The sequence below is a fragment of the Drosophila biarmipes genome, chromosome 3R (assembly GCF_025231255.1).
Source record: "Drosophila biarmipes strain raj3 chromosome 3R, RU_DBia_V1.1, whole genome shotgun sequence".
NCBI lineage: Eukaryota > Metazoa > Arthropoda > Insecta > Diptera > Drosophilidae > Drosophila > Drosophila biarmipes.
In genome coordinates this window covers 7,379,793-7,406,000 of record NC_066616.1, presented here as the reverse complement: position 1 = coordinate 7,406,000, position 26,208 = coordinate 7,379,793, and the positions used below count along the sequence as shown (strand labels likewise).

Here is a 26,208-nt window from a genome sequence, read left to right as displayed (position 1 = left end):
GGCGGAATTTTAAGTGCATTTTCAAAGCGAAATGGATTAGACATTTTTGTACGCATCTCCAGAATCCACTGGCAAAGGGATTTGATATACTCATTTTTAGGTATCAGGATCTAAACCCTTAAGCATTTGCAGTACTTTCTAGAACCCAGAAATCGAACAATGGAAATTTCTACCTACGGCTTAGCAACCATTCGCATGAAGTGCGGGTAGTTTTGTAGCATAGTGATAAATGAATCCGTGAGAAACCAGGCCGCGTCACGTAGTCCCGGATACACAGTAGAGCGTACTCACTCCAACCCCAGTGGCAAAGGCCCGAGAGAATGGCAGATGTTTCACGAAGCCAGCGGATCGGGTATAAATAGGGCCGCCATGGCCGGAGAACGTCACTCTCCAAGGAAAAGTGTTCAAGTGCAGTTCACAGTGCAGTCGATTAAAACCCAGTTCAATTAGTACAGAGAAATTTTCACTCTTGCCAAGGCAAGCAGTATGGTACATCCAAACATGGAAAAGTGTAAAAATCGTGTCCACCGAGACCAGCAGCAGTACGAGTTTCGCAAAATGACGCCAGGGCCCACGTAGAGTTTGTCCTCGTCGGGCATTATTTGCTCTCGAGTTGGAAACAAAGAAACCAGACCCAGATCCACTGGAAAGATGTGATTAGTCATCGATTTTGCTGGTCAGCGTCGGTGAATTTCGCAATGCGGCAGGCAGTTTCTCGATTTTAGCTAGAAAGTGACCCCTCCTAGGCAGTCTGAGGCAGAAATCAAGGATATGTCCAGGACTCCACTCTCTGAGTCGAATGGCGATGGCCCCGACCTGCGGATTTTATGAATTGGGATAGGAAGCCAGGTATACATATTGAGCGGCGAAGCCAGCGTGTTCTATTACTCTATTCGTAAGCCCAACCTATGCTTAAGTCGTAGTTTATAACACCACATCGACGACCTCGAGCGAAAAGCGTTTTCAAACGTCGCATAGAGAGTCTTTTGCAATTTCATCGTGTTGCGTAAGCGGAAACAAATGCGTTCCCAGTATTTCACATTTCTGTGTAACGTGTACCCAGCCGAATGTTCTCGATTCTCGATTCCCGTTTGCAACCCCCGGACCGAAAGGCCCCCAACTGGCTCAGTATCTAGTCATACGCCCCGGTTACGTATCTCTACCTCTCGGGTATACATACACTCTTCTACATATTCGGAGCCACATGCATATGGATGTATTGTAATGGAATGGCGACGGCAGCTGCGCAAAAACCGCTGTGGCGTAAATAACACCGTGCTCTTTGTTCGCCTCTCCCAGCGTTTATATACCCTATACGATAACGATACATAGTTACTTCCTAGCGGAAAACTTTCCGGCCTTGTATGTCTCATCACGTTTGTGTCGATTCTATTGGAACTCTAAATTAGCTCGTAGTCTTTTTAATATTTACCTAGCTGTTAATCTTATTTGTAACCATCTCTATTTGCAACTCTGCCATACCACTTAACCAAGCAATATGTATTTCTTTCTCTAAACTTTATAGTTGGGCGTTGAAAGTTGATATCGATCCGTGAAAAAGTCGATACCCTGCGTGCGCATGGGTCGGTATATGGGTGCTGAAAACGCACTCGACCCGATTGCAGCGTTTTTCGAAAGCTGGCTAGGCGACCATGACTCAGATTACGTATATATATGTGTACATATCTAAGGTCTGGGTTCGCGGACCAGCCAGGGTGCTCGATTCTGTCAGATTGATTGTGCGGATTGTGTTATAGGAACACTGGTGTATCGACTTCTCTGCTCCACTAAGGGTGAGCGGGAGCCCTACCGAAAGGCCTTCTGTTGCTAACTATCATCGAACAAGTTCCATATCGGGCAGACATACGTGGCAGCATATTGAATCCGTATCCGTTCAATGACACATCGTCTCTGGATTAGTAATTGAACCAACGAGGTCGACTCGCACAACCTGCCAGTTGGTTGTAAACATTAATTTTGTTCCTATATTCAGTTGTAGTCAATACGGAAGTTATATATCAACACCAACAATGTGTCACTTATGTTCTTAAATATCTTGAAACTGTTTAAATTTTTTTGTTTTTGTACACTTCACCAATTAAGAATTACCTGTATTGATGTAAATTAACCTGTCGAATCACAACAAAAATAGAAAAAATGAATATCAAAAGAGCTCCTTAAAGGAAAAGCCACAGAAAAAGTGAATAAAAAATTCAAAAGTTCCAAAAATAAATCTCGAAACATTTGCTCGTCATATTTTTTATTTCACGCTTAGATGCGATTTCAGTTATACCATCGAACTTAAACGTAGCGTTACCAGAATAGTCCCACGGAGGAAGGGCCTTAAAACCAACACGCCTAGTCTTCGTCTTACACAGAAATTACTCTGATGTTCTAAAACTAAATCGAAAAATCGGACCAAGAGTCTACACAAAAAGGAAGGGCCAGTGATCTTTGATAAGCGCAAAAAGTTTGTATTGGAAAGACAATTTGAAGGCCTAAGAGGCCAGCTTAAAAGTACGTATATCTCGAATTTACAGAAATCCCAGGTCACCAATCTCCTAAGAAAGTTCAACGACATTAAAACACGCTATTAAATTAAGATAACTCCTGTTAGTATTTTAAAACAAAATTAGTTAAAATTAAAAAAACTGAAGCCCTAACTAACAAATTAGTTTAAAATAAATCTTCTCTCTCCCAATAAAAACAAGCTATTAATTAAAAGTAAAAGAGGTAACAACGTTTTAGGCAGGTATTTCCTTATATATGTTTTGTAACAATAACCCAAAAACTAGTAAAAAATAGGATCTTTATTAATTACTCAAAATTATCTGTCTCACAGACTCTATAAATGGTATGCAAATTAATATAATTCAAATCAAGATTTAATAGGTTGGGTACGTTATGAAAGTGTTCCCAGTAAAAAGCGTGTGTTTACAAAAAGCATAAGACCTAACAACTTGACAAGCAGGATAACTAAACCCTTCGGTACTCTCATCAATGGAATCCAATCGCAAAATCATGTAGGATCTCTTTATCAATTAGTCAAAATATTGTGTCCTATCGACTCTATTTTCGCATATATGGTATGCAAATTAATATATTCCAAAATTTATAATAGTTAGGTAGGGTGCGTTATATAAGTACTCCCAATAAAAACTGTGTGTTTATAAGTAGTAAAATACGTAAAAACTTGACAGGCAGGATAACTGAACCCTTCGTTACTCGAATAGAATTCTACTTTTGAAAAATAGGTATGACCATTATGAATAACTCCTATCGACTCTATTCTTATAATAAATAGTGTGCAAATTAATATACTCCAGAATTTGTATTATAACAAAACTAAATAGGTAGGGTATGTTATTAAATTATTTCCAGTAAAAAGTGTGTGCTTATAAAAAGCAAACTTCGTAACAAAGTCACAGGCAGGATAAGTAAATCCTTCGGTACTCTCATCAATTTGTTGTATGGTATTCTACTTTTGAAAAATAGGTAGGACCTTTATGAGTTACTCGAAATATACTGTGTCCTACCAATCCTATTGTTATGATAAATGGTATTAGAAAAAAAACCAAATAGGTAAGGTCCATAATTAAGGTATTCCCTGTAAAAAGTGTGTGTTTATAAAAAGTAAAATACGTAACAAAGTGACAGGCAGGATAACTGAACCCTTCGGTACTCTCTTTAATTTCTTGTATGGTATTCTACTTTAAAAAAATAGGTAGGACCTTTATGAATTACTCGAAATATACTCTGTCCTACCAATCCTATTGTTATGATAAATGGTATGAATATTAATATACTCCAGAATTGGTATTATAACAAAACTAAATATGTAGGGTGCGTTATTAAAGTATTCCCTGTAAAAAGTGTGTGTTTATAAAAAGTAAAAGACGTAACAAAGTGACAGGCAAACTGCAGGGTGCGTTATTAAAGTATTCCCTGTAAAAAGTGTGTGTTTATAAAAAGTAAAGGACGTAACAAAGTGACAGGCAAGATAACTGAACCCTTCGGTACTCTCATAAATTTCTTGTACGGTACTCTACCTTAGAAAAATAGGTAGGAACCCTATGAATTACTCGAAATATACTCTGTCCTACCAACTCTATTCTTATGATAAATTGTATGCAAATTAATATACTCCTGAATTGGTACTATAACAAAACTAAATAGGTAGGGTGCGTTATTAAAGTATTCCCTGTAAAAAGTGTGGGATTGTCAAATCTTAATGACGTAACAACTTGACAGGCAGGATAACTGAATCCTTCGGTACTCTCATCAATTTGTTGTTGGTATTCTACTTTTAAAAAATAGTTGGATCTTTATGAATTACTCGAAATATACAATGTCCTATCGACTCTATTCTTATGATAAATGGTATGAATATTAATATACTCCCGAATTGGTATTATAACAAAACTAAATAGGTAGGGTGCGTTATTAAAGTATTCCCGGTAAAAAGTGTGGGATTGTAAAGTCTTAAAGACGTAACAACATGACAGGCAGGATAACTGAACCCTTCGGTACCCTCATCAATTTGTTTATGGTATTCTACTTTTGAAAAATAAGTAGGAACTTTATGAATTACCCGAAATATACTCTGTCCTACCAACTCTATTCTTATGATAAATGGTATAAGTAAAGAACTAAGTAGGTAGGGTGCATTATTGAAGTATTCCCTGTACAAAGTGTGGGATTGTAAAAACTTAAAGACGTAACAACTTGGCAGGCAAAATAACTGAACCCTTCGGTACTTTTATCAATTTCTTGTATGGCATTCTACTTTTGAAAAATAGGTAGGACCTTTATAAATTACTCCAAATATTCTCTCTCCTCTAGACTCTCTTTTTATGATAAATGGTATGGAAATTAATACACTTCAGAATTGGTATTAGAGCAATACTAAATAGGTAGGGTACGTTATGAAAGTACGACCAGTAATAAGTGCGTGTTCATAAAAAGTAAAAGACGTATGAACGTAACAGGCAGGATAACTGAACCCTTCGGTACTCTCATCAATTTCTTGTTTGGTATTCTACTTTTGAAAAATAAGTTGGACCTTTTGAATTACTCCAAATATACTGTGTCCTATCGACTCTGCTCTTATGATAAATGGTATTAAACAAATACTTAATAGGTAGGTTGCGATAATAAAGTATTCCCTGTAAAAAGTGTGTGTTTATAAAAAGTAAAACACGTAACAAAGTGAAAGGCAGGATAACTGAAACCTTCGGTACTCTCATCAATTTCTTGTATGGAATTCTACTTTTAAAAAATATTTAGGACCTTTATGAAATATTCGAAATGTACTTTCTCCTATCGACTCTATTCTTATAATAAATGGTATTGAACAAATACTAAATAGTTAGGGTGCAATATTAAAGTATTCCCTGTAAAAAGTGTTTGTTTATAAAAAGTAAAAGACGTAACAAAGTGAAAGGCAAGATAACTGAACCCTTCGGTACTCTCATCAATTTCTTGTTTGGTATTCTACTTTCGAAAAATAAGTTGGACCTTTTGAATTACTCCAACTATACTGTGTCCTATCGACTCTGGTCTTATGATAAATGGTATTAAACAAATACTTAATAGGTAGGTTGCGATAATAAAGTATTCCCTGTAAAAAGTGTGTGTTTATAAAAAGTAAAACACGTAACAAAGTGAAAGGCAGGATAACTGAACCCTTCGGTACTCTCATCAATTTCTTGTTTGGTATTCTACTTTCGAAAAATAAGTTGGACCTTTTGAATTACTCCAAATATACTGTGTCCTATCGACTCTGCTCTTATGATAAATGGTATTAAACAAATACTTAATAGGTAGGTTGCGATAATAAAGTATTCCCTGTAAAAAGTGTGTGTTTATCAAAAGTAAAACACGTAACAAAGTGAAAGGCAAGATAACTGAACCCTTCGGTACTCTCATTAATTTCTTGTATGGTATTGTGCTTTCGAAAAATAGGTAGGACCTATTGAATTACTCGAAATATACTCTGTCCTACCAACTCTATTCTTATGATAAATGGTATTCGAAAAAAATAGAATAGGTAGGATGCGTTATTAAAGTATTTCCTGTAAAAAGTGTGTGTTTATAAAAAGTAAAAGGCGTAACAAAGTGACAGGCAGGATAACTGAACCCTTCCGTACTCTCATACATTTATTGTAAGGTATTCTGCTTTTGAACAAGAAAGGAAGGTAATTTCGGCAAGCCGAAATTTGTATACCCTTGCAGTTATAAGAAATAATCAACTTTAGGAACACCATCTTAAATTTTTAATGATTGTTGATGTTAGGTGAAATTAAACAGAATTATTTCATTTTTTCCCTAACCCTTTTTTTTGACAGCTATGTATTAAAGTCGTCCGTTTTTATTAAATTTAATTCAAAAATTATAAAAACATAAAAACTGATATTTCCAGTATTATAAGATAATTTGTTAAAAAACACCAACGCTATAAGCTGTTTTACATTATTTTCCAATTCATGTTTCGATCGTCCCTATGGCAGCTATATAATACAGTCTTCCGATTTTGTAAATTATTAAAATTCAGAACTAACCAAAAAAATGTTATTTCCAAGCTTATGAGGTTATATGTTAAAAACACGAGAAATATAATTTTTACAATTTTTTTTTTACCGATTTTTCCTATGGAAGCTATAAGATATGGTATAAGACGTAACAACGTAACAGGCAGGATAACTGAACCCTTCGGTAGGACGCGCTATGAAAGTATTCCCAGCAAACATTTTACGCTTTACAAAAAGTAAAAGACGTAACAACTTAACAGACAGTATAACTGAACCTTTGTGTATTCTCATCAACTTCTTGTATGGTATTCTACTTTTGAAAAATAGGTAGGACCTTTATGAATTACTCCAGAACTGGTACTTTAACAAAACTAAATAAATAGGATGATTACTGAAAGTATTCCCAGTAAAAAAAGTGTGTTTATAAAAAGTAAAAGACCGATCAACGTGACAGTCAGGATAACTGAACCCTTCGGTACTCTGATCAATGTCTTATATGGTATTATATGGTATTCTACATTTGAAAAATAGGAATGACCTTTATGAATTACTCCATATATACTTTGTCCTATCGACTCTATTCTTATGATAAATGGTATGGAAATTAATATACTCCAGAATTGATATAAGAATAAAACTAAATAGGAAGGGTACGTTATTAAAGTAAAAAGTGTCTGTTTATAAAAAGTAAAAGACTTAGAAACGTGACAGGCAGGATAACTGGAACCCTTAGGTACTCTCATCAATTTCTTGTATGGTATTCTACTACGAAAAATAAGTTGGACCTTTCGAATTACTCCACATATACTCTGTCCTACAAACATTATTCTTATGATAAATGGTATTAGAACAAAACTAAACTATTCTTATTGTAAATTGTATGCAAATTAATATGCTCCTGAATTGGTATTATATCAAAACTAAATAAATTTCTTGTATGGTATTGTGCTTTCGAAAAATAAGTAGGACCTTTTAATTTACTCGAAATATACTCTGTCCTACCAACTCTATTCTTATGATAAATTGTATGCAAATTAATATACTCCTGAATTGGTACTATAACAAAACTAAATAGGTAGGGTGCGTTATTAAAGTATTCCCTGTAAAAAGTGTGGGATTGTCAAATCTTAATTACGTAACAACTTGTCAGGCAGGATAACTGAACCCTTCGGTACTCTCATCAATTTGTTGTTGGTATTCTACTTTTAAAAAATAGTTGGATCTTTATGAATTACTCGAAATATACAATGTCCTATCGACTCTATTCTTATGATAAATGGTATGAATATTAATAAACTCCCGAATTGGTATTATAACAAAACTAAATAGGTAGGGTGCGTTATTAAAGTTTTCCCTGTAAAAAGTGTGGGATTGTAAAAATTTAAAGACTTAACAACTTGATAGGCAAAATAACTGAACCCTTCGGTACTCTCATTAATTTCTTGTATGGTATTCTACTTTTGAAAAATAGGTAGGACCTTTATAAATTACTCCAAATAAATTCTTATTCAAATTCAAATTCTTATGATAAATAGTATGAATATTAATATACTCCAGAATTGGTATATTAACAAAACTAAATATGTAGGGTGCGTTATTAAATTATTCCCTGTAGAAAGTGTGTGTTTATAAAAAGCAAAAAGGCGTAACAAAGTGACAGGCAGGATAAGTAAACCCTTCGGTACTCTTATAAATTTCTTGTACGGTACTCTACCTTAGAAAAATAGGTAGGAACTCTATGAATTACTCGAAATATACTCTGTCCTACCAACTCTATTCTTATGATAAATTGTATGCAAATTAATATACTCCTGAATTGGTACTATAACAAAACTAAATAGGTAGGGTGCGTTATTAAAGTATTCCCTGTAGAAAGTGTGGGATTGTCAAATCTTAATGACGTAACAACTTGACAGGCAGGATAACTGAACCCTTCGGTACTCTCATCAATTTGTTTTTGGTATTCTACTTTTAAAAAATAGTTGGACCTTTATGAATTACTCGAAATATACAATGTCCTATCGACTCTATTCTTATGATAAATGTTATTAGAAAAAAATTAAATAGGTGGGGTGCATTATTGAAGTATTTCCTGTAAAAAGTTTGGGATTGTAAAAACTTAAAGACGTAACAAATTGGCAGGCAAAATAACTGAACCCTTCGGTACTTTCATCAATTTCTTGTAAGGCATTCTACTTTTGAAAAATAGGTAGGACCTTTAGTGTGTGTTTATAAAAAGTAAAAGACTTAGAAACGTGACAGGCAGGACAACTGGAACCCTTAGGTACTCTCATCAATTTCTTGTATGGAATTCTACTTTTATCATCAATTTCTTGTTTGGTATTCTACTTTCGAAAAATAAGTTGGACCTTTTGAATTACTCCAAATATACTGTGACCTATCGACTCTGCTCTTATGATAAATGGTATTAAACAAATACTTAATAGGTAGGTTGCGATAATAAAGTATTCCCTGTAAAAAGTGTGTGTTTATAAAAAGTAAAACACGTAACAAAGTGAGAGGCAGGATAACTGAAACCTTTGGTACTCTCATCAATTTCTTGTATGGAATTATACTTTTAAAAAATATTTAGGACCTTTATGAAATATTCGAAATGTACTTTCTCCTATCGACTCTATTCTTATGATAAATGGAATTGAACAAATACTAAATAGGTAGGGTGCAATAATAAAGTATTCCCTGTAAAAAGTGTGTGTTTATAAAAAGTAAAACACGTAACAAAGTAAAAGGCAGGATAACTGAAACCTTCGGTACTCTCATCAATTTCTTGTATGGAATTCTACTTTTAAAAAATATTTAGGACCTTTATGAAATATTCGAAATGTACTTTCTCCTATCGACTCTATTCTTATGATAAATGGTATTGAACAAATACTTAATAGGTAGGGTGCAATATTAAAGTATTCCCTGTAAAAAGTGTTTCTTTATAAAAAGTAAAAGACGTAACAAAGTGAAAGGCAAGATAACTGAACCCTTCGGTACTCTCATTAATTTCTTGTATGGTATTGTGCTTTCGAAAAATAGGTAGGACCTTTTGAATTACTCGAACTATACTCTGTCCTACCAACTCTATTCTTATGATAAATGGTATTAGAAAAAAATATAATAGGTAGGATGCGTTATTAAAGTATTTCCTGTAAAAAGTGTGTGTTTATAAAAAGTAAAAGACGTAACAAAGTGACAGGCAGGCTAACTCTAACCGCTTTTTTTGACAGCTATATATTAAAGTCGTTATTTTTTATTAAATTTAATTCAAAAATTATAAAAATATAATAATTGATATTCCCAATATTATAAGATAATGTGTCAAAAAACACCAACGCTTTAAGTTGTTTTACATTATTTTCCTATTCATTATTCGATCGTCCCTATGACAGCTACATGATACAGTAGTCCAATTTTAATAAATGAAATTAAAAACTCAGAACTATTTATTTCCAAAATTGTTCAAATATTTTCTCGCCAACTTTTTGATCGTTCCTATGGCAGATATATAATACAGGCTTCCGATTTTGTAAATTATTAAACACAAAATTCAGAACTAAACAAAAAATGTTATTAATTTTTTCCAAATTTTTTTTACCGATTATTCCTATGGGAGCTATAAGATATTGTAAAAGACGTAACAACGTAACAGGCAGGATAACTGAACCCTTCGGTAGGACGCGCTATGAAAGTATTCCCAGCAAACATTTTACGCTTTACAAAAAGTAAAAGACGTAACAACTTAACAGGCAGTATAACTGAACCTTTGGGTATTCTCATCAACTTCTTGTATGGTATTCTACTTTTGAAAAATAGGTAGGACCTTTATGAATTACTCCAGAACTGGTACTTTAACAAAACTAAATAAATAGGATGATTTCTGAAAGTATTCCCAGTAAAAATAGTGTGTTTATATAAAGTGAAAGACCGAACAACGTGACAGGCAGGATAACTTAACCCTTCGGTACTCTCATAAATGTCTTATATGGTATTCTACTTTTGACCAATAGGTAGGACCTTTATGAATTACTCCACATATACTCTGTCCTATCGACTCTTATAATATGATAAATGGTAATACAAAAAAACTAAATAAGTAGGGTGCATTATTAAGGCATTCCCTATACAAAGTGTGTGTTTATAAGAAGTAAAGACGTAACAAAGTGACAGGCAGGATAACTGAACCCTTCGTTACTCATATCAATTTCTTGTATGGTATTGAGCTTTCGAAAAATAGGTAGGACCTTTTGAATTACTCGAAATATACTCTGTCCTACCAACTCTATTCTTATGATAAATGGTACTAGAAAAAACTAAGTAGGTGGGGTGCATTATTGAAGTATTTCCTGTAAAAAGTTTGGGATTGTAAAAACTTAAAGACGTAACAAATTGGCAGGCAAAATAACTGATCCCTTCGGTACTTTCATCAATTTCTTGTAAGGCATTCTACTTTTGAAAAATAGGTAGGACCTTTAGTGTGTGTTTATAAAAGGTAAAAGACTTAGAAACGTGACAGGCAGGATAACTGGAACCCTTAGGTACTCTCATTAATTTCTTGTATGGTATTGTGCTTTCGAAAATAAGGTAGGACCTTTTGAATTACTCGAAATATACTCTGTCCTACCAATTCTATTCTTATGATAAATGGTATTAGAAAAAAATAAATAGGTAGGGTGCATTATTAAAGTGTTCCCTGTAAAAAGTGTTGGATTGTAAAAACTTAAAGACGTAAGAACTTGACAGGCAGGACAACTGAACCCTTCGGTACTCTCATCAATTACTCGAAATATACTCTGTCCTACCAACTCTATTCTTATGATAAATGGTATTAGGAAAAAACTAAGTAGGTAGGGTGCATTATTAAAGTATTCCCAGTACAAAGTGTGGGATTGTAAAAACTTAAAGAATTAACAACTTGGCAGGCAATATCACTGAACCCTTTTACTTTCATCAATTTCTTTTATGGCATTCTACTTTTGAAAAATAGGTAGGACCTTTATAAATTACTCCACATATACTCTGTCCTATCGACTCTAATATGATAAATGGTAATAGAAAAAAACTAAATAGGGAGGGTGCATTATTAAGGTATTCCCTATACAAAGTGTGTGTTAATAAAAAGTAAAAAGACGTAACAAAGTGACAGGCAGGATAACTGAACCCTTCGGTACTCTCATCAATTTCTTGTATGGTATTCTACTTTTGAAAAATAGGTAGGACCTTTATGAAAACGTTACGTACGTTATTAAAGTAAAAAGTGTGTGTTTATAAAAAGTAAAAGACTTAGAAACGTGACAGGCAGGATAACTGAAACCCTTAGGTACTCTCATTAATTTATTGTATGGTATTGTGCTTTCGAAAATTAAGAAGGACCTTTTGAATTACTCGAAATATACTCTGTCCTACCAACTCTATTCTTATGATAAATGGTATTAGAAAAAAACTAAGTAGGTAGGGTGCATTATTAAAGTATTCCCTGTAAAAAGTGTGGGATTGTAAAAACTTAAAGACGTAAGAACTTGACAGGCAGGACAACTGAACCCTTCGGTACTCTCATCAATTTGTTGTATGGTATTCTACTTTTGAAAAATAGGTAGGAATTTTATGAATTACCCGAAATATACTCTGTCCTACCAACTCTATTCTTCTGATAAATGGTATAAGAAAAAAACTAAGTAGGTAGGGTGCATTATTAAAGTATTCCCAGTACAAAGTGTGGGATTGTAAAAACTTAAAGACGTAAGAACTTGACAGGCAGGACAACTGAACCCTTCGGTACTCTCATCAATTTGTTGTATGGTATTCTACTTTTGAAAAATTGGTAGGACCTTTATAAATTACTCCAAATATTCTCTGTCCTCTAGACTCTCTTCTTATGATAAATGGTATGGAAATTAATATACTCCAGAATTGGTATTAAAGCAATACTAAATAGGTAGGGTACGTTATGAAAGTACGACCAGTAATAAGTGTGTGTTCATAAAAAGTAAAAGACGTATGAACGAAACAGGCAGGATAACTGAACCATTCGGTACTCTCATCAATTTCTTGTTTGGTATTCTACTTTCGAAAAATAAGTTGGACCTTTTGAATTACTCCAAATATACTGTGTCCTATCGACTCTGCTCTCTTCTTATGATAAATGGTATGGAAATTAATATACTCCAGAATTGGTATTAAAGCAATACTAAATAGGTAGGGTACGTTATGAAAGTACGACCAGTAATAAGTGTGTGTTCATAAAAAGTAAAAGACGTATGAACGAAACAGGCAGGATAACTGAACCCTTCGGTACTCTCATCAATTTCTTGTTTGGTATTCTACTTTTGAAAAATAAGTTGGACCTTTTGAATTACTCCAAATATACTGTGTCCTATCGACTCTGCTCTTATGATAAATGGTATTAAACAAATACTTAATAGGTAGGTTGCGATAATAAAGTATTCCCTGTAAAAAGTGTGTGTTTATAAAAAGTAAAACACGTAACAAAGTGAAAGGCAGGATAACTGAAACCTTCGGTACTCTCATCAATTTCTTGTATGGAATTCTACTTTTAAAAAATATTTAGGACCTTTATGAAATATTCGAAATGTACTTTCTCCTATCGACTCTATTCTTATAATAAATGGTATTGAACAAATACTAAATAGGTAGGTTGCGATAATAAAGTATTCCCTGTAAAAAGTGTGTGTTTATAAAAAGTAAAACACGTAACAAAGTGAAAGGCAGGATAACTGAAACGTTCGGTACTCTCATCAATTTCTTGTATGGAATTCTACTTTTAAAAAATATTTAGGACCTTTATGAAATATTCGAAATGTACTTTCTCCTATCGACTCTATTCTTATGATAAATGGTATTGAACAAATACTAAATAGGTAGGGTGCAATATTAAAGTATTCCCTGTAAAAGTGTTTGTTTATAAAAAGTAAAAGACGTAACAAAGTGAAAGGCAAGATAACTGAACCCTTCGGTACTCTCATTAATTTCTTGTATGGTATTGTGCTTTCGAAAAATAGGTAGGACCTATTGAATTACTCGAAATATACTCTGTCCTACCAACTCTATTCTTATGATAAATGGTATTTGAAAAAAATAGAATAGGTAGGATGCGTTATTAAAGTATTTCCTGTAAAAAGTGTGTGTTTATAAAAAGTAAAAAGCGTAACAAAGTGACAGGCAGGATAACTGAACCCTTCCGTACTCTCATAAATTTATTGTAAGGTATTCTGCTTTTGAACAAGAAAGGAAGGTAATTTCGGCAAGCCGAAATTTGTATACCCTTGCAGTTATAAGAAATAATCAACTTTAGGAACACCATCTTAAATTTTTAATGATTGTTGATGTTAGGTGAAATTAAACAGAATTATTTCATTTTTTCCCTAACCCTTTTTTTTGACAGCTATATATTAAAGTCGTCCGTTTTCATTAAATTTAATTCAAAAATTATAAAAACATAAAAACTGATATTTCCAATATTATAAGATAATTTGTCAAAAAACACCAACGCTATAAGCTGTTTTACATTATTTTCCAATTCATGTTTCGATCGTCCCTATGGCAGCTATATAATACAGTCTTCCGATTTTGTAAATTATTAAAATTCAGAACTAACCAAAAAAATGTTATTTCCAAGCTTATGAGGTTATATGTTAAAAACACGAGAAATATAATTTTTTACAATTTTTTTTTTACCGATTTTTCCTATGGATGCTATAAGATATGGTATAAGACGTAACAACGTAACAGGCAGGATAACTGAACCCTTCGGTAGGACGCGCTATGAAAGTATTCCCAGCAAACATTTTACGCTTTACAAAAAGTAAAAGACGTAACAACTTAACAGACAGTATAACTGAACCTTTGTGTATTCTCATCAACTTCTTGTATGGTATTCTACTTTTGAAAAATAGGTAGGACCTTTATGAATTACTCCAGAACTGGTACTTTAACAAAACTAAATAAATAGGATGATTACTGAAAGTATTCCCAGTAAAAAAAGTGTGTTTATAAAAAGTGAAAGACCGAACAACGTGACAGGCAGGATAACTTAACCCTTCGGTACTCTCATAAATGTCTTATATGGTATTCTACTTTTGACCAATAGGTAGGACCTTTATGAATTACTCCACATATACTCTGTCCTATCGACTCTAATAACATGATAAATGGTAATACAAAAAAACTAAATAGGTAGGGTGCATTATTAAGGCATTCCCTATACAAAGTGTGTGTTTATAAAAAGTAAAGACGTAACAAAGTGACAGGCAGGATAACTGAAACCTTCGGTACTCTCATCAATTTCTTGTATGGAATTCTACTTTTAAAAAATATTTAGGACCTTTATGAAATATTCGAAATGTACTTTCTCCTATCGACTCTATTCTTATGATAAATGGTATTGAACAAATACTAAATAGGTAGGGTGCAATAATAAAGTATTCCCTGTAAAAAGTGTGTGTTTATAAAAAGTAAAACACGTAACAAAGTGAAAGGCAGGATAACTGAAACCTTCGGTACTCTCATCAATTTCTTGTATGGAATTCTACTTTTAAAAAATATTTAGGACCTTTATGAAATATTCGAAATGTACTTTCTCCTATCGACTCTATTCTTATGATAAATGGTATTGAACAAATACTAAATAGGTAGGGTGCAATATTAAAGTATTCCCTGTAAAAAGTGTTTGTTTATAAAAAGTAAAAGACGTAACAAAGTGAAAGGCAAGATAACTGAACCCTTCGGTACTCTCATTAATTTCTTGTATGGTATTGTGCTTTCGAAAAATAGGTAGGACCTTTTGAATTACTCGAAATATACTCTGTCCTACCAACTCTATTCTTATGATAAATGGTATTAGAAAAAAATAGAATAGGTAGGATGCGTTATTAAAGTATTTCCTGTAAAAAGTGTGTGTTTATAAAAAGTAAAAGACGTAACAAAGTGACAGGCAGGCTAACTCTAACCGCTTTTTTTTGACAGCTATATATTAAAGTCGTTATTTTTTATTAAATTTAATTCAAAAATTATAAAAATATAATAATTGATATTCCCAATATTATAAGATAATGTGTCAAAAAACACCAACGCTTTAAGTTGTTTTACATTATTTTCCTATTCATTATTCGATCGTCCCTATGACAGCTACATGATACAGTAGTCCAATTTTAATAAATGAAATTAAAAACTCAGAACTATTTATTTCCAAAATTGTTCAAATATTTTCTCGCCAACTTTTTGATCGTTCCTATGGCAGATATATAATACAGTCTTCCGATTTTGTAAATTATTAAGCACAAAATTCAGAACTAAACAAAAAATGTTATTAATTTTTTCCAAATTTTTTTTACCGATTATTCCTATGGGAGCTATAAGATATTGTAAAAGACGTAACAACGTAACAGGCAGGATAACTGAACCCTTCGGTAGGACGCGCTATGAAAGTATTCCCAGCAAACATTTTACGCTTTACAAAAAGTAAAAGACGTAACAACTTAACAGGCAGTATAACTGAACCTTTGGGTATTCTCATCAACTTCTTGTATGGTATTCTACTTTTGAAAAATAGGTAGGACCTTTATGAATTACTCCAGGACTAGTACTTTAACAAAACTAAATAAATAGGATGATTACTGAAAGTATTCCCAGTAAAAAAAGTGTGTTTATAAAAAGTAAAAGACCGATCAACGTGACAGTCAGGATAACTGAACCCTTCGGTACTCTGATCAATGTCTTATATGGTATTATATGGTATTCTACATTTGAAAAATAGGAATGACCTTTATGAATTACTCCATATATACTCTGTCCTATCGACTCTATTCTTATGATAAATGCTATAAAAATTAATATACTCCAGAATTGATATAAGAATAAAACTAAATAGGAAGGGTACGTTATTAAAGTAAAAAGTGTCTGTTTATAAAAAGTAAAAGACTTAGAATCGTGACAGGCAGGATAACTGGAACCCTTAGGTACTCTCATCAATTTCTTGTATGGTATTCTACTACGAAAAATAAGTTGGACCTTTCGAATTACTCCACATATACTCTGTCCTACCAACATTATTCTTATGATAAATGGTATTAGAACAAAACTGAACTATTCCTATTGTAAATTGTATGCAAATTAATATGCTGCTGAATTGGTATTATATCAAAACTAAATAAATTTCTTGTATGGTATTGTGCTTTCGAAAAATAAGTAGGACCTTTTAATTTACTCGAAATATACTCTGTCCTACCAACTCAATTCTTATGATAAATGGTATTAAAAAAAACTAAATAGGTAGGGTGCATTATTAAAGTATTCCCTGTACAAAGTGTGGAATTGTAAAAACTTAAAGACGTAAGAACTTGACAGGCAGGACAACTGAACCCTTCGGTACTCTCATCAATTTGTTGTATGGTATTCTACTTTTGAAAAATAGGTAGGAACTTTATGAATTACTCGAAATATACTCTGTCCTACCAACTCTATTCTTATGATAAATGGTATTAGAAAAAAATAAATAGGTAGGGTGCATTATTAAAGTATTCCCTGTAAAAAGTGTGGGATTGTAAAAACTTAAAGACCTAAGAACTTGACAGGCAGGACAACTGAACCCTTCGGTACTCTCATCAATTTGTTGTATGGTATTCTACTTTTGAAAAATAGGTAGGAACTTTATGAATTACTCGAAATATACTCTGTCCTACCAACAATATTCTTATGATAAATGGTATAAGAAAAAAACTAAGTAGGTAGGGTGCATTATTAAAGTATTCCCTGTACAAAGTGTGGGATTGTAAAAACTTAAAGACGTAAGAACTTGACAGGCAGGACAACTAAACCCTTCGGTACTCTCATCAATTTGTTGAATGGTATTCTACTTTTGAAAAATAGGTAGGAACTTTATGAATTACTCGAAATATACTCTGTCCTACCAACAATATTCTTATGATAAATGGTATAAGAAAAAAACTAAGTAGGTAGGGTGCATTATTAAAATATTCCCTGTAAAAAGTGTGGGATTGTAAAAACTTAAAGACGTAAGAACTTGACAGGCAGGATAACTGAACCCTTCGGTACTCTCATCAATTTGTTTATGGTATTCTACTTTTGAAAAATAAGTAGGACCTTTATAAATTACTCCAAATATACAATATCCTATCGATAAGATTAGATTATGGTAAATGGTTTTCAAAATGGTTTTCAGAGTGCTATATTGTATTCCCATTAACAAGTGTGTGTTTATAAAAAGTAATAGACGTAACTGGCAGAATAACTGAACCCTTCGGTACTTATAAATGCAATGCAAATTACTATACATTAGAATTGGTATTAAAACAAAACTGACCATGTAGGGTACGTTATTAAAGTATTCCCAGTAAAAAGTGTGTGTTTGTAAAAAGTAATAGTCGTAAAAACATGACAGGCAGGATAACTGAACCCTTCGGTACTCTCATCAATTCTATTTGCGAAAAATAGGCAGGCCCTTATGAATTACTCGATATATTCTCTGTCCTATCGACTCTATTCTTATGATAAATGGTATGCAAACTAATTTAATCCAGAACTGTTGTTAGAACATAAACAACAAAATGGGGTGGCATCTTTATCAATTACTCCGAATGTTATCATTCTTATGAATCTAATCCAAATGGGTAATCAAGCAAGAAAGAAAGATATCGTCGGCAAGGCAAATTTTTTTATTCGTGGTAAAATTGTGTGAACAAAACTTTTTGATTTTTAGAATTAGAATTATTACTACCGTATTTGTTTGCTAAATCAAAGTAAATCTTTTTATTATTTTAGAATAATTATTCCTATGACAGACTATAATTTTAGAATTCAAATAATTTTATTCAAAATTATAAAATATTAGTAGAATAACTATCGCAGTATCAACAATATATAACATTTTTTTGTTTATAAATACTCCTATGGGACCTGTGAATATAGTTGTCCAAGATAGATCGTTCCGACCTTTATGCTTCCTGCAATAGAAGTAAGACTTTTGGAATTTTGTATTCCAATAGCTTTAGATTGCTTAGAAACGGTCAGACGTACATGCGCTCAGGCAAAGTGATCATGATTATATACTTAATGGGGCCAGAAACGGTCCCTTCAATGCGTCGCAAACTTGTGACTGAAATTATTGTACCTTCTGCAGGGGTATAACAATTTTATAAATAGAAGGCGTTCCAAGTAAAAACTGAGTGTTTATGAAAAGCTCTAAAAGTATTTCGTTTATTTTAATTAAACATATTTACGAATGTTATGAAACAAATTATCACGAATTCATTTATTGAAATTTTTAATTTTTAAAGAATAACACAATTATTTGAGATACGCCACTGTTTAAAAAAAGGTTTATACCAAAATTGAAAACGAAATAGAAAAGTTATTTGAATTCTTAAATTCATTTTTACGAACTCTTTGAAAGTAAGAACTCCACATCAAGCTAAACTTGGAGAAGTGAAATCTGGAAATGCTTTTAAAACAGGCTTGTGTTGAATTAACACAATTAAAGTAAACTTATATACTTTGCGGATCTAAAAATAAAGACAAATTATTTGAAAACAAGCTTTACGAAAGAAAGCGCTGAAAATCTTTCTGAGATAAGGAAAACATTTGCGCTGCAAACTCGGATTCAATAATTTCTCTCGCGAAGCATAAACCTAAAATACTTAAAACATAAAGAAAAATGGTCATTGAACACAGAAATACCTCCAATTACTAAAATCAAATATTTAATTAAAATAACAACCCCGAAGAATCGTTCCAAGTATTTACTATTTTTACAATTACCTAAACCCAAGTAGAAACAGATACATAACATTGACTCATGGATTTTATGGTAATTTTGCTTTCTAAGATACATTATCAGGAACAAAAATGTTGTACCACATTTTAAATTCGTATGTATTTATATGGATATGGATTCAAAACCAAAATATGCATTTTATTAATATATAGAGACAACGATACATTTTAAATAAATTATTTTATTTATTTTTGAACTATGATTGCGAAAAAAGGAATCATATATTTCTCGCGTTCTATCAAAAGTATCGGAGATGCTTCCGTGTATAATTCGTCAAAAATAAACCATTTCAACAATTAAATCCTACGCAAGTATTTTGAGAATCAACTAAAAATGTCTTAAATCGAAGCCAATGTGGTCACATGTAAATTATACAAAATATACAGATATACATTTACAAAGTTCCTTTTCTTAAGGAATAACCAATCCTTAAAATATTAGTTCATATACATTTTTATTTAATAATAATAATTTAATAATCAAGTATGAGCACCAAAAAAATAATTTGGTACTTTGTCGTCTTAAATAAAAATGAATTTTTTTTAATCTCATACAAGCGCAGTATTTTACTTATTTTAATAGTTAGTTAAACTATACAGATAGAAATTCGTTTATCAATAATTCTATTTAAATTAATATTAATTAATTTAATTAATCATTTATATTTTTTTCATTTTGCACGACATTAAATTATTACAATTTAATACAAATTAGTTTATGGCCTTCAATTGGGATTCCCTGTTTTTAAATTTTATTCCGAAAATATTTTATTTCGTTTGCAAAAAAACATACAAATCACATTTTAAATTAACTTTTTTTAAAATCAAACAATTTTATAAATTATAAAATAAATAATTGACTTGCTGTAAAGGTTGCATATTCATGGGATGATAAATATTTGCTAAATAATTTTTAGCTAAAGCATCGGAATTGCATCAAATATCTAATTATTGACTAAGTACAGAAGACCTACGAAAATACATAAAACTTATATGAAAATAAAACTATATTTAAAAATACTAACTAATTTTACAATGGAAATATAGTATTTTTTACAAAATGCCAGATTTTTGACTTATTTCAAAGCATACATTGCTGCCCTATTCTTATATTTCGTCTATAAAACATTTTTATTTGGACTAAAGAAAACCGCAGTCTTCTATACTATCATTATAATCCGATAAATATGGATTATTAAATTTGTAAAAAAATGTTTACCAAACGGAAACCAGAAAAAGCCCTGATGCCGTGTAAGGGAAAAGACGGTTTGACGAGCTTAAACATTAAAAAACTTCTCAAACAAAAATGTTTATTTGATACGTCTAAAATACCAAATTCCAATTGAGATTATACAATTAACGATATTTAATCATAAACTAAACCAACAAAGAACACACAAGGAAGATAAACCATAACATTGAACAAAACCTGAACAAGGATTTGGTTTACGACAACTCAACGATTTTATCTTCACTGCCCTCTCCGGAATGCATCATCATAAGGAAATAATACATTAATAATTCTACGCAGCCGTAATTATGTTTGGATTCTTCTATAAACAAAAACAAAGTCGCAGCAATAAACTCTTTTAGCGTTTTGTTGAGTTGCAATTAAAGCGATTGTTAAATTTGATTTCTAAATTCCTCACCAACAGCTATTGTGCCACTCTGAAAGCGATACTAGAATATAATTCAGTAGTGCTAGCTATTTTTGCTCTTTTTAAAATGCAAATGGGAACCATGCTTTTAAAAAAAAAGAGGTAGAAATCATCTTAAAAAACATGCACAACCACCTTGACTCACCACGAGAAAAGGACCACCTTTCAGAAAATGGGAAACGTTTATAAGGAATGAATGTGAATATGATTGTTTATTTTTGGTTTCAGCTTACCAGTGATCTATATGTATGTGGCATATCCTATTGAATGAGCTAGATACTGGTTGATTACTTGGTGTGCCTTACAAATTGCTTATCCACAATTACTTTCTTGTTTGCACGAAATTTTTGTAAAGTATAAGTACCTAATTTGTGGAGTCTTAAGGATAATATTAAAAAGCGAGAAGATTATTCATCAAAAGCTTGGGCTTTCACATTAAGCAAATAAATATTTAACAGCATCTTGGAATATCCCTTGGTATATATACATTTCATAACCTGAATACTTCCACATTTCATAAATTGTCGTCAGCTGTTGAATTTTTACAACATCTAATATACTGTACACTTTTGTGATTTTGGAATATAGCCCTTTATCCCAAAACACTAAAAATGTTAAAAATATATTTTAATTTGTGTTCAAATTGTTAACTCTTTGTTAACTATTTACAAAAGTTTTATTCGAGACCAAGTTTTCTAATGTTCTTAAATAACCAAATTGACTATAACACATTTTAGTTAAATTATTGGACTCATGATATAGGAATACATTTATTTAATTATTTGTTTCAAATATTTATTCACTATAAAAATGACGGCATATATTACTTAACAAGTCGAATTTGGGCTATATGTGCTTTGAATATTCGTTCCCCAGCGTTGAAATAAATAACTAACAATGCTTAGTGTAACTACTACTAGATTGCAAGACTTTCATAATCCTATGAATAAATTTTGTAGTTTATTATCCACCAAACTATCCATTTAAGGTTTATATTAACGTCCTCTGCCTCTGATGCTTACATACATAAGTGCTTGAATTTGCCGGTTGTTTTCCACTAGTTTATAGTATTCACTCAGTATTGTATGGATGTGGGCTCAATACTTATTTTCCAAATATTATACAACACGAATTAATTGCAAATAAATAATTATATTATATCTCGTTTTTCTCTCAACTTCCAAAAACTTTACATCTTTGGCAAACCATAATCTATTATTTTCACCAGTTTTTTGTTCTTTATTATATTTTTCCGGAATTTATACTTGATCATTTTTATTTAATAGAGTTGCGATCTCGAACAACCTTAAGAACTTCACACCCTTTCACGTCCTTTTCGTACGAATAAATAAAGCGTCAGGTTTTCGGGTGAGGTTTCTGATGCTTTGTCTCTTACCTTTTTACATCCCTTTACATGAATCCCCCATCTTGGTATTGCAAATACCACAAAAAACCTCACCCACCAAATATATGAACAAAGAGAAAAAATTTCAATAAGTACTGTGACAATAGTCATATCAACAAAGATGTCTACGCCTATACGAAGGATGGACTAATACTCCAAGGATGTTACTACTTTCCCAAAACTTGAGACTGTGACTCCAAGGATGCTGTCACTAACCCTCGGAAGGTATAGAACCGATCACATATTAAAAATAAATATACATATGTGAAAGTATAGTATAGAATTATATATTAAAAATAAAGATACATAAATGATAAAGATAATAAATGAAATGAAAATAGTATTAGCTGTATAATTAAATACTTTGCTACATGTTTGTAGTATTCTAAATTATAGTTAAGGTACAACCCCATGAAGAGATGTTACCTGATTTGGATTCTACTGATGACAAACTGCTCTGCCAGAGTTTAACTAAACAGCTAGAGGAACCACTCGTAATAACTGTCCTCAACTTCTTCAAAGCAAAAACTTAAATAAATTTTACTTATTATAACTGCACTCTGCTAAATAAATAAAATAGCTTGAAAGCATACTTTTTTTGCGAATTTTCATCTTTTTTTACAAGGGGTAGCATAGTCCTTTTGCAAAATCTGGTCAAAAATACAATTTTTTAGGAGTGATTGCCAACGTCTGCGTGTTAAAGATGCCAAGATCCCTCCGAAAACCACGAAGAAGAAGACCTTCTGCAACCTCCAAAACAACTTCTTCTTACTAAGTAATGCTTTTCTATTTTGCGGCTATGGGAAACCTGTAAGTATTCATTATCGATGACTTCTCCCTGCACAAAAACAAATTGTTATTAGCAAAAAGCTTGTGTCAATATCATAAAAACTCACATTTAGTTTAAAGGATTTAATACAAAGTTTTAATGGTCTCCGATGTGCAGGATCTCTTACAGATTTTAGAATTGTATTCACTTCTCTTGAAATTTTAAGGGCTTTTGAGTAATCGTTGTAGAAGTCGAGGGTGACGAAATCAAGTTTTCGACAGTCTTGGATAATTGGCAGCACGTTATCGCTCGTCAATGTGGATTTATCATTTTCAGCTATAGATAGTGATTTAAGTTCACTTAGCTTACACAGGTATGATAGGTTGTCACATACGCATTTGCATTCAATACTTAGCTCAGTTAGGGATCTAATTTGCGCTATCCAACGGACCTCATCCGAACTTACAGTTGGTGTATGAAGTTTTTCTAAAATTGTCAAACTCTTTTGAGCAAAAGCCCTGTAAAGTTCACCAAGCGAACCTGCTGCTTTAACGATAATCAGTTCCTTAAGACCTTTTATATTGGCCAAAGCTTCAACACCCTTCTCATCGCGGAATGGGCATTTTAAGGACGGCAGTGTTTCAAATTGAACCATCAATTCACATTCACTGTGGCCAATTTGGAAACTTAGTTCCAATTTTTGAAGTTTACACAGGGGGTTATTTGCGAAAATCCTCAGTGAGTCAGGAGATGCTATTTGCAAACTTACTAAAGCTGGAAGCTTAGAAATTGCGTTTGCTTCGCAGATGTCTAGTGCCCTTTCCTTAATTTCCAGGCGCTGAAGTCTTTTTGCTCCGTTTGAGGAAAACGCAGATAATAAATTGACTACGGATGGGTTTCGGTATTTGTAGGAATACTCTAGGGAAACAATTAGCTCTTCAACACTTGACTTAGCCAACTCTGACAAGGATTCTTGATCTTGCAGGTCGGCAAAACTGCACTCAAATATTTTCAGCGACTTTATTCCAGAAGCCTTTAAAATCTCTTCAGGTGAAAGTTTACCCTTCGGTATTCTTATACATTGAATTATATTTCTGGCAGCCAGACTTGTAAAAAGTGAAGACAGGGTTCCAAACTCATTGGATTTTATGATTAACTCTTCAAGTTTATCCAAGTTGGCCAACTTCTCAACTCCAGTAAAATCCACTAAGTCACAAGAGAGTTTCTTAATGGATTGAATTTCTGCTACTTTTGATATCATATAAAAATAAGATTCACTCATTTTTGAGATATCCAATTCTTGGATAGTACTTATATTGCTGGTGGCGAATGCTTCAAATAGCATATTTCGGGTTTTCTTATCCGGGTAACCATTAATTCGAACTGTGGTAACGCCATTTAGTTGGGCGAGCGGAGACAGAACGTCAGCTCTGCAGCCAAATCTAATGAAAATATCCAGTTTTTGTTCACCCTTCAATATGATAAGACAAACATTTTTGAAATCCAGTTTTGCGGTCATCTGTGTCCCTTGTAGCAAATTGAGAACAAGTGATGATGATTGTGAGTCAAAGGATTCGTTAAAGCTCATTTCTAAATTCTGCAAGTTAGTTAGTTGACTTAAGAAGTAGATTGAACTGCAATCTGAAACAGAGCACAATACATCCTTTATCTTGCAGGATGTTAAAGAAAATTGCCCTTTTTGGACTATTGATTGCAAGAATGTTGCAAGTGAGGTGGGCTCTGTAAAGGATGTTCTAGGATGACCTTTTATAACCAAACTACTCATCTTGGGTAGCATTGATAAAAAACCCATTTGGCTCATATCCGACTTTTCAGTTATCTCTAAAACGAGTTCTTCTATAGAGCTGTCAAACTTCAGATCCACTTCCTTACCTAATGTGATGGTTGCCACAGAATTTTCTTTCGAACTGCCGCCTTGCAGAGCTTCATTTAATTCGTACACTGCCTTAAGGCTTGCTTTGTAAAAATGGTCTTCTATGTGCAAATAACGAAGTGAGTCATGTGCACCGAAAGTAATTCGCCCATCGCATATGTCGTCTTCAATGGTCAATGCTAAGGGTGGTAAACTTTTAGGTCGGTGCAATTTCGTTAAATCGTTGAAGAATATCAACTGCGAACCGCTTTTGTGGATTCCAGTAATAGTGAAGCTTTTTAAGTTGGGCAACTGCGCCAGGGGTTCGAACTTGGCAACATCGTCTCCTGCTTTAAATTCAACTCTTAGCTTTTCCAGACTTTCGCAATAGGGTACGATGTCCGATAGACTCCCATCTATTTCAATTCCTCCAAAGAACAATGAATTCAAATTTGGTAGGGAGAGACATATATCCACTAATGCCTCTGAAGTGATCTTATTTTTGAACTTTAATTTCACGGGGTATGAGAAAGAGCCTTTAAACAAAAGTTAAACTGTTGGAACATCTGAAGATGAATCAGAAAACTATGACTTACCTTTCATAAAAATGTTTACGTGAGCGTTCGCCTCGTTTCTATAATGGCCAAATATCAATTCAGCATTGAAAGAGTTTTCTTTTTTAAGAGAATGCAAGTAGGATCTCCAGAAGAGGTCCCTGTTTTGGTTTGATAACTTATTGACTCGCAGATCTATGAGCAGTTTTGTGGTTCTGCATTCAAGGCCCAATGCAAGAACCTGGTACAGCTTTTTGTGATGTACCGCAAACAATTCCACCAAAAGTTCGTGGGCCAACACAAAATTGATTAAATTGTTGTATTTTTTGAAAGAGTTGTATGCTTCACTAATCTCGCAATCGGAAACAATGTACTTCATTATCTCCAGAAGGCAGTCGGGAGGCAGACTGAGAGCAAAATCACCATTCTCGTCCATGACTTTAACTGATCGATGAAACAAAATTAGCTTTTCCAGGTGTTTAGTTGGTTAACTACTATCACAAATATAAAATTAAATCGTTTAAACTATTTCCCCAATATGCGGGTAAGCTTAAATACATGTGTATTTAAGAACACTTAAAATCCCTCGCGAACGATGTTTATTGC

At 32.7% G+C, this 26,208-nt stretch overlaps 1 protein-coding gene and 2 long non-coding RNA genes across 26 annotated transcripts; 1 reads left to right on the top strand and 2 right to left on the bottom strand.

Annotated features, from left to right (window-relative positions):
• The first annotated feature begins 366 nt into the window (after positions 1–366).
• Positions 367–23,011, top strand: LOC108027178 (uncharacterized). 21 transcript variants are annotated; one of them, XR_007764586.1, is made up of 4 exons: positions 367–849; positions 1,526–4,176; positions 4,431–8,768; positions 11,029–23,011. It is a non-coding gene; the product is annotated as an uncharacterized LOC108027178 (long non-coding RNA). The 21 variants fall into 21 exon arrangements; XR_007764590.1 differs by having other exon boundaries at positions 1,526–5,144; positions 5,600–8,768; XR_007764599.1 differs by adding an exon at positions 8,815–8,981 and having other exon boundaries at positions 1,526–7,263; positions 12,963–23,011.
• Positions 5,201–13,428, bottom strand: LOC127011556 (uncharacterized). Of its 3 annotated transcripts, none has more exons than XR_007764606.1 (4): positions 13,336–13,428; positions 9,297–9,354; positions 8,929–9,068; positions 5,201–5,319 (listed from the first exon to the last, which is right to left on the bottom strand). It is a non-coding gene; the product is annotated as an uncharacterized LOC127011556 (long non-coding RNA). The 3 variants fall into 3 exon arrangements; XR_007764608.1 differs by lacking the exon at positions 5,201–5,319 and adding an exon at positions 5,445–5,546; XR_007764607.1 differs by lacking the exon at positions 13,336–13,428 and having other exon boundaries at positions 9,297–9,367.
• LOC108027179 (uncharacterized) lies at positions 22,952–26,208 on the bottom strand. 2 transcript variants are annotated; one of them, XM_017098466.3, is made up of 3 exons: positions 25,645–26,208; positions 23,303–25,584; positions 22,952–23,244 (listed from the first exon to the last, which is right to left on the bottom strand). In XM_017098466.3, the coding sequence occupies exons 1-3, from the start codon at positions 26,036–26,038 to the stop codon at positions 23,104–23,106; spliced, it is 2,817 nt and encodes a 938-aa protein (XP_016953955.1). In that variant the 5' UTR covers positions 26,039–26,208; the 3' UTR covers positions 22,952–23,103. The 2 variants fall into 2 exon arrangements, with proteins under 2 accessions (XP_016953955.1, XP_016953956.1); XM_017098467.3 differs by having other exon boundaries at positions 23,303–26,208.